The 14,404-nt window shown below is 35.5% G+C and overlaps 1 protein-coding gene across 1 annotated transcript; it reads right to left on the bottom strand.

Annotated features, from left to right (window-relative positions):
* Nucleotides 1-1,441: 1,441 nt before the first annotated feature.
* Nucleotides 1,442-3,477, bottom strand: LOC113352022. The gene is made up of 3 exons (XM_026595906.1): nt 3,301-3,477; nt 3,132-3,187; nt 1,442-2,921 (listed from the first exon to the last, which is right to left on the bottom strand). The coding sequence occupies exons 1-3, from the start codon at nt 3,475-3,477 to the stop codon at nt 1,442-1,444; spliced, it is 1,713 nt and encodes a 570-aa protein (XP_026451691.1).
* Between the last annotated feature and the right edge of the window lie 10,927 nt (nt 3,478-14,404).

Here is a 14,404-nt window from a genome sequence, read left to right as displayed (position 1 = left end):
AGGTTTGGGTTGACTCCAACCGTATAAATTGGTTTTACGTCCAGGTTTGGATTGATTCCAACCGTAGAATTAATTATTATCTAATAAAATTAAAATTAACTAAAGGGTTGTTCGGTCATTATAAAATTATTTGAGATAAAGGGTTTTTGATATTATTTCTGGGTGATCCATTTTTGTCCTATTAAGTGACGTCGCTCTAATGGAATGTAACGCTCCAATAATAGTCTTCTACAAAAATGCATTCATTTATTATCACGGTTTGATTTTTGAAGTGTTACGTATACGATTACAAATATAAGTTTGTTTAGTTAAAAAAGAAAATGATATTCTAGACATTATATTGTTGGATAAGTTACAAGATGTAGCATCTTTACAGGACTAAAACTAGGTTCTTATATGAGCCAACGTTTAAACCAAGACTTGAATAAAACAAACCAAAGCACCAAAACTAAAACAAACAAGCGGTCAAATGACTCAAACAGGTTGATGTATACTTTATTGGATCTTTATTTATGATGGCTATCATAGGGACTCCAAGTTTTTGGTTTTGAGGGCTGTTAGAGCATCTCCAACAGAAGGTGCAAAACATCCTATGTGGTTTTTTTTATTTAGTCCTTTAATTTATTGGGTTTACATATAGAGTAAATATTATACCTCATATCTAAAAGACCATCTCTAATACTGGGGAATTTCTTTTAAAAAATAGTGAAAAATATGACGTGGAGGTGCAACCGGAGGTGTAGATAACACTTTCTTGAACACCTTCATATTCAGTAATTGGTCCCTCCTACTTTGTAGGACCCTACTGTTGGAGATGGATTTATGCCAAATAGGGATCTAAAATCCTATGTGTCAATAAAAAGACAAAAATTCACCCTCAGTTGGAGATGTTCTTGTAAATCCAAGTGCCCTAAATGTGGATAAGAAGATATTTTATCCATAACAAAAATATTCTTTAATTATAGTATTTATTGCTACCTTATTATCCTTAAATAATTAACCAAAAGCCAATAAAACTAAACCTAATCCTAATCAATATTGGCTCTTCTTCTCTTCTTTTTCTCCATCGTCTTTTCTTCTTTTTCTTTTCTTTTTGTTGTTGTGCTTCAACGACGATTAATCATCGATTCTCCGCAAGTTATTACTTTAATTAGTGCTATTCGAGAAAATTATAATATAATATATTTCAAAAGTTCCCCTTAAACATTAATAGACCCCAAATATTATATAAAATAATAATTTCATTAGAAATAAATAAATAAATTTCATACACATTAAATTTTCTCAAAGAAGCTTGTATTGTTTGTGACTAAATTGAATTGTAAATTGTATGTGCTTCAACGAAACATTTTGTATAAGCAGAGCCTTTGTTTGCTGAGAATAAATTACCAAGGATTATCTTCTGCACTGAAGTTGTCTGACTCTGAGAAGCAAGGTAGCACTAGGCACGAGTGTCAGCCATGGTATAAATGCCAAGACCACCCTCTTTGATGGGCAATGTGGCTAATCTCTGCTGTAGAGGACCAAAACCAGCACCATCTCCAGTGATGAGTGATCGTAAATACTTAAGTAAATGGTCATTAAAAAGATCAATGGGTGGTTGCAAGGTTGCTGGATTGGTAGTACGCATTGAAAAATATAAACAAGATACACCATCGCAATTGCGAAGTAATAGCATCTCACTTTGTGGGTCTTTGAGTTTTTTGATCGCTGTCATTAGTTGAACAGTCCTATTCACCCTGGTCAACAACATGTCACTAATAAAGTTCAAATCTAAACTTACCAGCCCACCCAAAAGTTTAACACCATTAGAGGGTCTACCAATATCAAGAGGAAAAACACCATCATCCGTGCTTCTGGGATCAATAGAGGGCCAAAAGACTTCCGTTTTCTTCACATTAAGATGCAATCCCCTACTTGGTCCTTCGGTTTCTATTATGTTCAAGGCCTTGGCCACATCCAAAGTATCACCAATAATAGTGACATCATCAAGGTACCAAGCGTGTAAATCAAGTGTGCATCGAGAAGCAATGGACTTCACTAGAGGATGAAGTGTCAACGCAAACAGCAAGGGACCGAGGGGGTCACCTTGTTGAACTCCAAGTGCAGACGACAAAATATACGGGTCATAATAGAGCTTAGCATGACCCAAGTAACAAAATTTTACCCAACGAGAAATACCTAGACAATGTAGGCGAACTTCCTTGATGAGCTGAGTTCTGCTCACCATGTTAAAAGCATTAGAAAAGTCAATAAGCAACATTGACATTTTATCAGAATGCCCTTTCATTCCCAGTAAACAATTTACAACATGTAAAATCCCCTTCCCTCCAACAGGCACTCCAACTCCAAACTGGTAATCGCCTAAGTAAGAAGTCATGTCCTTACCGACAGAGAAGGAAGCTACTTTTGAGACCAATCTTCGCCAAACCGTACACACAACACTAGGTCGAATACCACCCCCAGGTTTAAGTAAAGGAGTTAAGGGCGCACTGGTGATGAACTCACCTAGAATCTCAAGACATCTACCGGCCAACCAAAGATTGACAACCCATGTAATCGAAGCGAGTAAATTATCTGCCACTGTTGTCGCTGATCCACTCATTACATCAACCAGATGCTGGGCCCGGAGACCACCACGCCCGCATGACGTACCTTTTGGGAAGCTTTTGATGGCTCCCAACACAGCACGAGAATCCACAGTGATAGGGTCAGCCAAGATAGCATCAACGGGAATGGCAGGTGGAGGAGCAGGAGGGTGTTTATGTTGCAAGTCAAGATATGTTTTCTCACTGCAAGGAGCCAACCTAGAAGAGGAGAGCACACGTATAGCAGCTGCAAAGTGACCACATTCTATCTTCCTCCGGCAGGCTATCACATTGGCAACTCCCTTCTTTTTGTCTGTCTCCAAGTCTATCTTCCTAGAACCGAAATGAACAGGTTGTTGTTGTAGTTTATTAGCCAGGGCATAAAACCACCAGGTTCCTTCCAAACCGACGATGCATGGTTGATGGCAGCAACCTGCAATCTCTTCTTATTGCCTGATTTTTCCTCAACAGAACTTTTTGTACGGAACAGAGATAGAGTACAGATTGGAAGGAGTAATAGTTGTAGCCACGTCGAGAGATTACCTGGACTGACGATGATTCTGCCGACACAAGACTTCAGTTCCCTCTAAAAAGCAAGCCTGCACTTGTGCGGGATACAAGTAACAGTTGTAAACTGCCTTTGCAACATAGCATTGAGTAAATCCTTGGAAAGAACTGCAACATCACTACTGCATTGCTGAGAACTGATTACCTCAGTGTTGAGTAAGTCCGTAGGCTCACCAACCTCAGTTGAATAACCCAAACAATCCGCACTTACCTCGATTGGTTTATCTAAACCATGGAGGAGAAAATCAGCTTCCGCAGCGTCATTGAGAGGTCCAGCGATCACCTCACCATGCACAACCCCATCCCGGCCTTTGCACGGCATCTTCCATGAGTGTAATTTCATACACCTACAACACATCCACATTCGAAGGAAGTAGAGAGCTTTCTTCCACGCAAGATAGACATTCAGGTTGTTGGAGAAAGCTCAAACTATTTTATCGATCACAAATAAAATAAAAATGACAAGCTTAAAAGTTTCTAACTCTCAACATCAACATCTTTATCAATCAAAAATAAAATAAAATTGTCAAAGCTTAAAAATCTAAGGTTGGTGGAGGCTGTGAGCGACACTGTCAGCCTACCAACCGAGTATGGTTACCTTCCAAGTATATGTTTAGCTAGACATATATAGCATAACACTTCGCACGTTCCGCCACTCCAATTCACATCTACTTATAGACGCGTGGTCATATACTTCCAGGCGGATTGCACTGTTGAATCCCAAATCATTTCGGTCAACAAAATCACGTCATAATCATGAAAACTTAATCAATTAAGATTAATTTCCTTTTCCTAGTTAAAGAACGAAATTAAAGAGGGCAACTGAAATTCCTTATAGTGGGAAGGGTATTTTGGTATCTTGAAATGCAGATACGGTTAGGCATAACTTTACACAGGTCAACCGTCACCATCTGCTCGGTTCCCAAACAGTGTAGATTTGTTGGATATATAGAGTTTTTGGATGAATCTAGGCTAGTAATTCCAAGATGGTCATTACACTCCACCATAACGGATTGAACTTGACGGTTGTGGCTGTATTTGCCTGTCTCTCTCAATCCAATGCTGCTTTTATGGCAAAAAGGACATATTCAATTGAAGAATTATCTCAAGTTCGTTTCATGCCCTTGTCAATACTCCCCACGAAAAATTGATAGATACTGCTTAGTAATAATATGTAGCCCACAAAACAGCACAAGATAATCCAAAATTCTATGAGACTTACCAACCAGGTAGATTTGGTGATTATTGTTTTGTTTCATATGAATTTTGCAACTTTTCGTGAAGTTTGGTAATCTGTTTTAACGTCTTAGAAAGATCGGTCAGTTTAGCCTTTTCATAAGACTCCTTTGCTTTCACAGTGATCCGAAAACATAAAGCCACCAATTAGCTAGTGGTGTTGTTTTCATGTCGTCATGTGTCATGTGTCATGCTATACCACATTAATAGTGAGTGAATCGATGGAGGAATTTATTTATTTTTTCCTTTTATGTTGTTGTGTATAAATTAGTCCACTAATTTCCAGTCGCCTATCATGCATAATTCTCGACTTCTAAAATTGATTCATGGTCTAGGTTTTCCGATTATTAGAGTATAAAAAACTAATTGAAGAACTGAGATGTATGAGAAAATTGAATTACTCGACCATAAAATCAATAAAAAATGAATTTTTGGCAAGAGATCACATGGTACCATGTATGTTTTCGCTTGTCTTTGAAGTTTTAAAGGAATGGCAAGATATCACGTAGTATAGCTATAACTAGCCTGAAAATGGTGTTCCTCTCCGGTTTTATTTTCGTAGGTAATTATGAATTTATTTATTTATTTCTAATATCATAAAAGCTCTTCTCTTACACTCTTATCTTTGTTTTTAGGGCTTTGTTGCTTTTTTTAAGTGGACTCACTCGTGCGCGCCTTGTGCGTCTTCTAATATATTTTTACTGACTGATAAAAAAAAAGAAGATACTGTAAAAGCTTTTAAGATTGAATTGGACACAAATGAAATAAACTGAATTGATTTAACTTTTTCGGAAATTTCACTAAGCACTAAAGGTTTTTTTTTTGTTTGATGGATAAACCTTAAGTAAATTAAATAGTTGGGATAGTTTGGATAGAGATGGTCATCATTTTGATTGTTCTCCGTAACCATTTTATATGTTGTCAAAGCATCGAAATTAAAGCTAGGAAGAGGAACAACCAAATCACAAATTCCTCTAACATTGGTTTTGGTAACCAAATTAAGAGCTTCCTGGTTGGCCAGCTTTGTTACGACATTAAAGGTAATTTTTTTTGTTAATCCATAGGCTTCAAAAAAATAAGTTGTTTTTTTATCTTCCCAAGATGCCCGTACCTGCCAATTAGTTTCATCCTCGGTTAAAGCATGATCAGTTTCAGGTAGCTAGCATCCATTTCTACTACCAAACCATCCTTTCTGCACCCCATCGGATTGCCATATCTGCTGGCAGCACCACCCCTTCATTAAATGTTTGAGCTGCGAATCCCCTGATTCTCACCTTCCTGCAAAGACCAAGGTAATCTCTAGGAAAAACATATATAGTGACAATATTGGTACCGGCCTTCCATAAGAAAATTATGTTATTTTTTTGCAGTCCTCTTTTTAGCGGACTTCAGTGATTGAGAGCAGATCAGTTACTAGGATTACTTGGGCTAAAATGTAAAAAGTAATGCTTAGTCTCCCAATTATCCTTCGTTAATTTAATGGTTCTAGTAGAGAGTGACCCCGGGTGCTGATTAGTTTCCTTAAACATGTTGTTACACCTGACTTCCCAAATGTGTCAAATGATAGCACCGCAAAAGGCATTCCAAGTTTCCAAATCTTTGCTGCACCCTAATGGGTTATGATGCCAAGTGGTGGTCCATTCTTTTAAAGTGAAAGTGTTAATGCCGGGGGGAATGGGTTCATTCTGGATGCAAACTAGACACTTTTCTAGAAAAGTAAAAAGCAGATGTTCAAGGGTTTCGTTATCTTGAGAGCACAAAGCATGTATACATGGCACGTCAACCCGAAAACTTTCATCCTACAATAAATCTGAAAACTAAGCTAATGGTTGGAAAGTTTTTCTTTGATGATGTTGTTTTCATGTCCCATAATATTGTCATGATATTCCACATTGATATTGAGTGAATCAAGAGAAGAATTCTTTTCGTGATGGTCGTGTATACATTGGCCCATTAATTTCAGGTTTAGCATACATAGTTTTCGAGAAGTACTGTTGATTCATTATTCACGTTTTTGAATTATATTTTCAAAATATAATCTGAAGAGTTGAGATGTTAGAGAAAATTGAATTACTCTTCATAAAATGGATAAAAGATGTTGGAGAAAATTCTCCGCGGAGTAGTTTAATACGTAAATTTGGCGAGAGAGTTAATAATACACGGACAACTTTCACCAGTTTTCAACATTTTAGAAGAACGTTAAGCTTGTAGTAGCTGTGAATTTACATGTTTTCGAGGTAGAACTATGAGATCGCTAGAGATAATTTTACTTCTTCTGAAATTCTGCCAAGCACCACTTAAGTCTAAATATTTTATTCGGTTCATTTTTCGTGTGTTTGTTTTTGCAGCAGCAACAACAATAACAAAATTAATTAAATAAATAAATAGAAAACTGCTAACATTTACTCCATTACAAATGAACCTAAGTTAACTTAAGTATTACATAAAATTGATCAATTAACCCTTTAATTTGAATTTCAGGACAACCAAAATATCGATATGGTTCCAATAACCAAGATCCAAATTGAATGGGTCTAATATCTTTATTGGGCATTTTTCCCAAACTAAAATTAATTAAGATATCGCTAAGTTACTGATATGCACATACATCTCTCAAACCTTTTATTCGATTCCTTTCTTCTCAACTCAATAGAAATCTCTTCCACCACCGACACCATGGTTGAAACCAGTATCCACACGCCACCGCCACAACGCAACCACCTCTACTGTTACCAACATAGCCACTACCAAAAGCAGTACCACTGCCATTAGCAACACCCTTTTGGTTGTAATCTCGAAGCTCAGGAAGTGAAATTATGGAGGTATTTGATGTCGTGATGTGAGAAGAAAGATAAGGTCGATGCATCCATTAATGGTGAATAACGATACTTGTTTTGGTTAAATTTTTAATTAGTTTTGCGTCGAGATTACAAGGAAAAAAGGATGTAGATATTGCCGATTGATAGCAGACCGTTGTATGTTGAGTTCGATTTGGACAGAGATTTAGTTGAAAAATCAATTAAACAGATACTTGAAGTCGAGGGAAATGACTTAGATGGTTGAGTTATAAGAGTCTTAAACGAGAAACAAATGAGAAAGATGGGTTTTGTTTTGGGTATTTGTTTTGATTCGGCAAATAAAGACTGTTAGTTGTTGTTGTTTTACCAATTATGGATCCCATGTCTAATGGTGCGTTATTGGAAACATTCAAACTCTTCAGGTCATGCACGAATGAGAATAAAACTAATATCTTGTTGTGAATGAGATTGGTAACACGAAAGTATATTGTTATAGCCTTGTTTTTTTTTTTAGGTCAAAGTGAAAAGGAGAGGATACCAAGTATGCAACCAACTTTTTCATTCGACAACCTAAATGAATAAAACCTAATATAATTTCAAGTAGACCAATTTAATGATCCTTGACAATATGTATGTGGAGTTTATATCTCTATCTTTGCTCAATCATTATGTATAGACTAATGAGTCCGTGAACATGATTGTTAAGAAGAGTACTTGGACGATCTCAAAAATCAATATCCAAGATCAATCTAGTCATATCCAAATAATCATATCGGAATTCTGCCAAGTAATAAACTTGTCATCTATCTTTCAAGATACGAATTCTACAAGAAACAAGTCTCGTAATCAATCACAATTATATGGACGTATATACTAAGATTGACTACGTACTACTTGTGTAAATCTTATTATAAAGATAAAAAAATATAATATGGAAAGGGAAAAACATAAGATACCAGAAGTTTTTTTAATGAGGAAACCCCAATAGCAGAAAAACCTCGGGACCTCGTCCATTTGAGAACCAAACTTTATTAAGATGCTACAGATACTAGCTTACTATAAGACTTCATACTGGAGTGCAGTTGACACCGAATCACCCTCCAAGAGATTCATTTACAGTCGTGCTCCTTACGTCTCTTGAACCTCGCAAGTCTCTATGCAATTGATTCCCTTAGCTGAAATCCTTTACATCCTAAGAGTTGCTTCAACCCCAGTGAAGATTTTGATACCAGTCTACCTCTAACATATAAGCCTATTTGATTTTCCTTTAGATCAAAGATCAAGGCTTGGAAATCTGTTTGCAATAGGCAAAGCTAGCAAACCTTATAAATCTGGAACAGTTACACTCACTTAGATGAGAATCCTAGATTCTTTACCATCTCCCAAGAAAAGTCTTCAACTTATTAATTAAGAATAATTTTTAGATTTTTATCTTGAGGAATCACAAAGTCTGAGACAAAAAGAACTTTGCGATTTTTATCTATATTATTTGAAGAGATTACGAGAACAGAAAAGCAAGATAAGGATACATAAAGTATCGGTAAAAGATAGTCGTACTTGGCTTTACGAATCCCCAAAATGAAGTCTTTAAGTCGTAGACCTAACTATGTTTCTCATAGAAAATCTAGGTCAATAAAGGACGACTCTAACAGTCAACTAGGATTCAAAGTGTCAGGAATTGAATTTCCCAGTTGAAAGAGCATATCTATTTATAGTTTTTCTAGAATAAGGATTGCTTAGAATTCAAGCTAAAATAACTTGAAAATCAAGCAAACATTTTCTCTGTTTAGAGGAAACTCTTATTATGGTTTCAAATAAACATGTGAGAATTAGTCTTGAAAATACAATAAAAGACTATACAATATGGTTCGGTTACGGAACCGTGTATAATGATCTTTTTGTTTTGGCAAATATGTCTTTCGAACTATACACAAATTGATGTTCATTTAAACACATACGAGTATAATCATGATGCACACACATAAGTGTTTTAGTGATTCATATGATTTGTAGATAGTGGTAAAAAGAGTTTTGTTTCTCAGACTCGTGAAGGATTTTTTTAGACTTAAATCCAAAACTAGAAAATTCACTAATAATTATAGCAAACACTGACAAAGTTGATATCAATATTAAAAGAACACTGAGGACAAGATTCCACTATTTTCCAAGTTCAAAGGGATTAAACCCAATATTTATATTTATGAAATTTTTGTGTTTAATTTGATTCTAAAATATTGCAACAAGTAGATTTTCGTAATAACAACTGTAAATCCAAAGTGTAGAACATAAAAAAACCTATGTCCAAGCATGCTCTATCAAAAGAAATAACAATTGCTTAACAAAAATCATTCAAACAATTTTCAATCAAGGGAAATAATCATAAAATAATTGCAATAAATAGATAAAATAGAATATATCATTTTTTGTTGGAAAAACAGCTTCCTCTATCACCTCAGCAATGGAGTTTAGCTCCTCATACTAATCACTTGCTCAAAATAGTGTTTTATGGTTCAAAAGTTGATTAAAAGGATGAGAAACAATAAAACAAACTGTTCGCAACGATGTATCGGCGATTCAAAGCAGCTGTTACAATGGACAGACTGTTACAGAGAAATTATTGTAGCACTGTTACAAAATTGGGACGATGTTCTTATTTGCAACACTTGTTCTTTAGCAGCAGCAGAAAACGAAACTTCCTGCAACTCGATCTTCTCAGCTCTGTGGTGTTCTAAAATTCTCTGCAACTGCTCCAATCATTTCGTAACCCCTCTTATGATCTTAAGACACCTATTTATACACCCAAAAATCCGAGTTTTTCTTTGATTCTTCTTCGACCAAAAGTCACGGGAAAATCTTCCATTTTTTTCTCTCTTCTACGCGTCTTCTGATTTATCCGAGTTCTAAACATAGAGTAATAGAATTAGAGCATCTCCAACAGAGGGTGAGAGTCTTATTTTTTTTTAGACACATAGGATTTTAAAACCCCATTTAGATTTAATCCATCTCCAACAGTAGGTCCTATAAAGTTGGAAGGGTGTCAAAATAAATATGAAGGTCTTAGAGAAGGTCTTATTTAGACCTTGGGAATAACCTCCATGTCATCTTTTTGACTTTTTTTTAATTATGATTATTAACTAAATTTTTCTAAACCAATAGGAGAAAAGAAAATCATTTTTATCTTTATCCAAAAACCAAATGCTAAAACTAACACCCCACACTATTGGAGATGGTTCATGTAAAAAAAATTACTCTTTTTGCTACATGTATATAACCCCACAAATAAGGATCTAAATAAAAATTCCACGTAGGATTAGTAGCACCCACTGTTGGAGATGCTCTTAGGGAAGATATTGCTTTCCTACACTTCACGAAACTTCCCAAACCAACCCCCCAAAATCCCGTTATCTTCTCACTTCCCTGTTTTATCAAATCGGAGAATCTATCCCTGTTTTTCCGAATCTGGGTCCTATAGCAATCATGTTTAGGACTAACAGGATAATATCCATCATATTCCACGTCCAAATCCAACTAAATCTCTCCCAAAATCCTGTCAGGGAATCAAACAACCCGTGAAAACTCTCCACACTTCTGTCTCCTCCAACACGATTATGCATCCAATTCTGGTTGATCAAAACACCCATACCAGGTCTCTTATGCTCTAAAAGGACCATCCCCACAGAAATATGCAATTGAGTCTCTCCAAATCCGCCAAAAAATCGAACTCCAAAACTGCTTCGCTACTGCCATTGTTTCCCGCCGAAAACTCAATTGATTGAATCGTGAAGAAGAAGAGCCGCCCCTATCTAGAGTACGGGTGCCTATAGCAGCTGAAATGGGGGTTCCCCTTATCCAAACTTTGGGTGCCAATATCATTTCCTCCGGGTGCTTTAGACAACTTTTCGAGCCGATTTTTCCAAAAATGTTTATTGGCCAAAAATACCTGCATACACATAAAACAACATAATAAGTACAAAAATGAGCCCTATCAATATATAGAATCGGACACAAAAATGTGTCTATCAGTGATCAATGATTCCTTAGGAGTGTTTAAGATAATCATGGCAATTCTAGACATATTTAAGAAATAAGTCTTTGAGCATCTACTAAATTCATCTGGGACCATTTGTGACACGGTTCATGAACCGTAGGGCTAGTTTACGAGTTAGGGTGCCACGGTTCATGAACCGGGTTCGCCAACCCTACCCTGATCGAGAACTCAGATTACACTGTTCGCGAACTAGGTTCGTCAGCCGTACTCAGTTTATTAACTCAGATGTACACGGTTCATGAACTGGGATCGCCAAACTTAAGCCTTTTACACCAATATCAAAATTTAGTTCACCACGGTTCATGAACTGTTCCGAACTGAACTTGCGGTTTGCAAACTGGTTCACCAACATTCCCTGTATTTCTAAAACTCAGATATTTATGATTTGCGAAGTGGTTGGCCAACCTACTCTGAGCAAATATTAGAAGTTCTCAATTTCTTGATGTTTGAAACATTCCCAAATGATAAAATCATTTGCATGGGAAATTTTCAATTGATCCACAAATTAATTCTTGAACAGTAAATTGTTTCAAACTAATATTGTTGAGGACCATTGTACATCTATGCTTGAATTATATTTTGACATATATTTAACAAGACAAGATTGAATCGAAATTTCTTCATTGTAAATCTACTAGAAGTCATATGACATAGTCTCATAAGATAAATTGGTAAGATACTGAGTACAATATAATGGTCCAATCTTCACATACCTGATTAATGAAGTTCTTTAATGTCTTTGTCGATCTTCAGTCTTCGAGTGTAATATCTGATACTCAACTACTAAATTCTAACCTAGTCCCAGACTTGACTTAGTAGACTAGAAATCAAGATATAATTTTGATCATCTAATATTGACTAAAATCTTGAGATAACAAAACTTGTGGGTTTAACCGAGCATTGCTCTAACACAAAATGTTTTCTATCAAATTTTCAGACGACTGTCGAGATCACTATACGATGACCTCTCACGACTTTGAAGAAGAAGCAATAGGATAAAAGAACATATCAAATACGCAACTCAAACAACAACAACAAGCACACAAGGAGTTTACTTAAATGCCTAAGTGAGCTTGTTTTGATTACCAGAACTGTTGTCAGCTAGCCATGGTGCTGTTTTGTTTGAAAATGTTAAGAAGACGATCTAAAATACAAGAAGGATCAACAGGTGGAGTTGGTAACTGGGTTTGGAAAATGAAGTAAGGTGGCGGTGAAGCTGTTCGTTGTGATGATTATGGGTTGAATGATGAAGAATTTGGCAATCTACTAGGATAAATCTAGATTTATCCACGAAATACATAAGATGCGCCTGAGTGCATAATGTATATTCTGACATAAAAAATAGTTTTTTTCCTAGATGCACCCAAGTGCATAATGTATATTTTTTTTGAATTTTTTTTTTCCTCTTAGTTTTCTTCTTTAATATTTGTTTTGGTTGATGTTTTAATCCACTTATTTGGGAGCAATGGATTTTTTTTGGCCACTAGCTCTCTTGTGTACTCCTCTTAGGTCTTTTTTAAAGCCTATGTTTTTCTATATAAAAAAAAAGGTTGATGTTTTAATGGAGAATGTGATAATAATGGTGGTGGATTTATTGCCCAAGATGATGAACAACTCTATTAGGATGGGACCCAATAAGGCATATTGTAGGTGATTACTAGGATAAATCTAGATTTATCCACGAAGTTCACAAGGTGCACACGAGTGCATAATGCATATTCATATAGAAAATAAGTTTTGGCGTGGTTGCATCCGAGTACATAGTGCATATGCATATTATTATATAGGAAAAATGTTTTGAATAGGTTGCACCTGTGTGCATAATGCATCCTTTTATAGGAAATGGGTTTTGGCCAGGTTGCATCTGGGTGCATAATGTATTCTTGGTATGGTTTAATTTTTTTTTTTCGAAATTAGTATCAACAATGGTTCTTGTTTTGTAGTACATCTTTTCGAGCCTATTTCAAAAATAAGAATTTTATTAAATCTTATTTACATTTCGGAAGTGATGACCTTTCTCGTAATTAATTTTAAAATAAAGAAAGAAAAAATAAATATGAAAGAAAAGATGATAAAAGAAATATTTATTTTTTTTGTCAATCAACAAATTTTAATTCATTCAAATCAAAATAGTGGTTACATTATAAGGGATTAACAAAAACATCAAAATACATAAAAAAAAATATCAAGATAATCAAAACCCTAATATAAATAAGGATATCAACTACAAGTAGATCGCGAAGAGAAAGAGCAATAAACCGCAGAGATACCCAATTTTTGATTATGTATAAGGGAGATATGATGGTATATTCCGGAATAATTCCAACCATTTGATTTGATTGTATTCTTCCTTTGAAAAGAGATGCTCCTGGAAGGAAGGAGTATTTTTCCCATAAACTTGTAAATCTAATCGTTAATGTTTTTGAATCAAGAGTAGCAACCACGAACCAGTCATTAAAGATCGAAGAGCTCGCCCTACAACGACGAAAAAAATCGCCCCAAACGACGAAGAAACATGTCAAAAGGTACAAAAAATGATGTAGAAACATCTTATTCAATAACAATATTACCTAAAACTAGTAAAAAAAAAAGAATCCTTACTCAGATCTGATCAAAAAAAGATGAAAAATCTCTAGAATATTTTTAGAAGGGAAGAGAGAAAAAAGAAAAAAAAAAGAGAAGAAAACTAGGAAGATTATTAAAGAAAGAAATAATATAGTTAAAAGTAAATAGTATATCTAACGAAATGTTTAATATTCATTTGACTGAACCCATATTTTTACATGTCCTCTGCAACACCCACTTTAGGAGTTTATGGAGATATATCTCATTTTCTGAATATGATTGATGTTATAGACCAAATGGGAGTTGGCCGGACAAGATACCAAGAAAATTTATCCTGGCAACGTTCATTCTCTGTGATGGGGCGAGAATGCAAACAAAAATATTAATCACGCGACCCCGGATATTAGGAAAAAAAAAAAAAAATCCTGGGTATGTGGTGGCGCAGTGAAGCATCTTCTCCTCCTCCTACCAAGTTGGCGACTGCTTCAATGGGAAGTGCACTGCACTTGCACTGACATATCAACCCCCGTGCTGAGTTTAAAGACCCTCCTGTCTTTTTTGTTTCTGTTTTGCCTTTTCTTCTCATCCATTACAATTACAAG

Source organism: Papaver somniferum, chromosome 2 (genome assembly GCF_003573695.1).
Source record: "Papaver somniferum cultivar HN1 chromosome 2, ASM357369v1, whole genome shotgun sequence".
Classification (NCBI taxonomy): Eukaryota; Viridiplantae; Streptophyta; class Magnoliopsida; order Ranunculales; family Papaveraceae; genus Papaver; species Papaver somniferum.
Note: the sequence above shows the minus strand (reverse complement) of the source record. Positions and strands in the feature narration are given on the sequence as shown.

Coding starts and splice junctions, on each gene's coding strand:
- LOC113352022 (XM_026595906.1), bottom strand. CDS start 3,477: ATGCCGTGCAAAGGCCGGGATGGGGTTGTGCATGGTGAGGTGATCGCT. Junction 3,188..3,300: donor CGGACTTACTCAACACTGAG/GTAATCAGTTCT, acceptor GCACAAGTGCAG/GCTTGCTTTTTAGAGGGAAC. Junction 2,922..3,131: donor CAGAATCATCGTCAGTCCAG/GTAATCTCTCGA, acceptor TTTCGGTTCTAG/GAAGATAGACTTGGAGACAG.